This window comes from Pinus tabuliformis, chromosome 4_1, assembly GCF_031772625.1.
Source record: "Pinus tabuliformis cultivar Carrire ecotype Pingquan chromosome 4_1, CPIR1, whole genome shotgun sequence".
Classification (NCBI taxonomy): domain Eukaryota; kingdom Viridiplantae; phylum Streptophyta; class Pinopsida; order Pinales; family Pinaceae; genus Pinus; species Pinus tabuliformis.
In genome coordinates, this window is record NC_142303.1 from 950,396,558 (window position 1) to 950,399,162 (window position 2,605).

Genomic DNA, 2,605 nt, shown 5'->3' on the forward strand with positions numbered 1-2,605 from the left:
CGGATGCCTCATAAGCATGGAGTTAAGTTTGATCCCTGAGCTTTGCTACAATCCTCAACTGTAGAGATATTGAAATTTTTAAGAAGACTCTGGCCATTTCATAAGCAGCTGACTTGACAACAGAGTTTGTCTGTTGCTGAGTCCCAATCATAGAGATGTCTATATGAGTTATGTCAATGTCTAAGTAGAGCTGTTGAATATGGAATGTCGATGTAAGTCCTCATCTCTGTCCAACTTATGTCAAAGCAAGGATGCTACATAGGAAGAAAGAATTGGTTAATCGGTTGTGGATGATGGCATTTTCCCTAGAAAATGCAATATCTCCTTCATTGATTTCAAAACTCCATTGCTTCACTTGCACCTATCTTCTCAGGCTTTCATATTGATAAAAACAATGTAGAAAATTTTGGTTGAGTTAGTTTCAAACCATAAAATCTACCCCAACTTCATCTAATGGGCTTGTAATATAGCCTTCTTTCCCACATTTTCTTGATTATAAAATAATGTCAAAGTAAAACAAGAGTTAGAAATATTTTTCAACAATAGTCACTTGCATCAGATAATTATTATCTCGCTTGGTTTTCATCCTTATGGCTTAATATGGATGGACCATTTTCTGCAAGATTAGGAAAGCCTACTGTGTCTTTGAAAGATCGATTTGATTAATGGACATAAGTTAAAAATGCAGTGATCATCCTGTAAACAAATATATATACTCTATATATATCAAAGTAGCAGACTGAAGGCACTGAATTTTCCCATTTCAGACTCATATATGATATATCTATTCAAATGTTTACATAAACCAATATTTCATCCACAGTGGCTAAGAGTAGTATATATCAAAGACTGAAGGCACTGAAATTGCCCAATTCACTCATATATATGTTCTCAAATTTCTACACAAACCAATATTTCATTCACAGTGGCTAAGAGTATATATCAAAGTAGCAGACTGAAGGCACTGAACTTGCCCATTTGAGACTTATATATCTATTCAAATTTTTAAACAAACCAATGTGTGATCCACAGTGGCTAAGAGTATCTATCAAAGTAGCAGACTGAAGGCACTGAACATGCCCATTGCAAAATTCAGACTCATATCTATTCAAACTTTTACACAAACCAATGTTCATCCACATAGGCTAAGAATATATATCGAAGTAGCAGATTGAAGGCACTGAACTTGCCCTTTTCAGATTCATATACCTATTCAAACTTTTACATAAACCAGTCTTTCATCCACAGTGGCTCGTGATTTTCAAAATTTTTATGTATGCCATAATAAGCACTTCACGAATCAACTAGGAATTGAAGGCACTTGCACAAAGAATATAATAACATAAAACCAATGTATTCTTGCACAATAATATTATTGATGATAACACTATGCATAAATTGCTATTGCTTTGTTGTAAGCCACAGCAGGATCTTGATCTTCCTTGGCATAGATGTTACTGTCAGATGGACTGAGATGAATTTTTGCAGCCCCATTCTTCAATCCAACTTTATTCCTTTTCAATTTTGGGGCCATGAGAATCTGATAGTAGCCAACAAGTTTCTTCTTCTCCTTCTCAACCATCTCACCACCATCTTTCTCCTTTTCTTGATCTTTTCCCTGTTCCTTGCATGCACTACTGTTGAAGTCTTGACATCGAGATTGTTGTTCTTGGGCATCAACAACATTATTAGGTTTAATGGACAGTAATTTTCTCACAAATGAAGGCCTGGGTTTGACAAGATTCCCCATCAAATCTCTGAAACCCATAACCCCCAGTTGCAGGGATGAATCTGTTCATTCTGTGAAGATCTACTCCATCAAGAATCATGGTGCCAAGGTTGAGAATGCCCTGTGGGTGACCAGAAGGACGACGGACCTGCAGTGCCAAGAAACTCATCCCACTGAAATCTGTGCTCCCGTAGCCCTTGAGGAGAGTGGAAAGCAAGACCCTCACAGTGCCTAGCAGGGTATCCCTGAGGCAACCCACGCAGTATATCTCCATCATCACAACAGAGGTTTCACAGCGGAGCAAACTCTCTTCCACTCTGAATATGGCCTTGTCGTTCCAAGTCGGGTTTGCGCCCCCTGTTCTGTCAATTGCGTCGTCAATTTTTTCTCGAAATTGATCCATACAACACAGTAGGTCTACATCATGCCAACAAGATGCATCTCCTTCAGATCTTGAGCTGAGATGATGTTAAGCTCCAGCTATGTGTAAGATTCCCCCATGATGTAGAGTGAATTTACTGCACAAGGAAACGCAATATTCAGAGACCACCCTGATTGAAATTACAGGAGAAGAAATGCCATGAATGAAATCTTTTGAAATCTGAACATTGTATAGAACTGACTTATAAGACAAAACACATCATAGACTCTCTAGCTCATGATGATGAAAGCAGATGGAAATCAGTGCAGAAGGCCACCCCAAATGGTCATGATCGAAGCCAAGAAGCAGAAAAACCCATTCATAGATACAACAATAATGGAACAAGCAAAAACAAATTTGTACCAAATCCATTTGTTGTTTCATTTTAGAATTTTATTGTTGTGATTTCCATTTCAAGACTCCATTACTTCACCTGCACCTATAGTCTCAGGCTC

The 2,605-nt window shown here is 38.0% G+C and overlaps 1 protein-coding gene across 1 annotated transcript; it reads right to left on the reverse strand.

Annotated features, from left to right (window-relative positions):
* Positions 1 to 1,694: 1,694 nt before the first annotated feature.
* Positions 1,695 to 2,132, reverse strand: LOC149179287 (protein SRC2-like). The gene has a single exon (XM_089422411.1). It carries the CDS (start codon positions 2,130 to 2,132, stop codon positions 1,695 to 1,697), a length of 438 nt encoding a protein of 145 aa, XP_089278537.1.
* Between the last annotated feature and the right edge of the window lie 473 nt (positions 2,133 to 2,605).

What these genes read in the sequence shown, in the direction of transcription:
- LOC149179287 (XM_089422411.1), bottom strand. Translation starts at nt 2,132, where the DNA reads ATGGATCAATTTCGAGAAAAAATTGACGACGCAATTGACAGAACAGGG.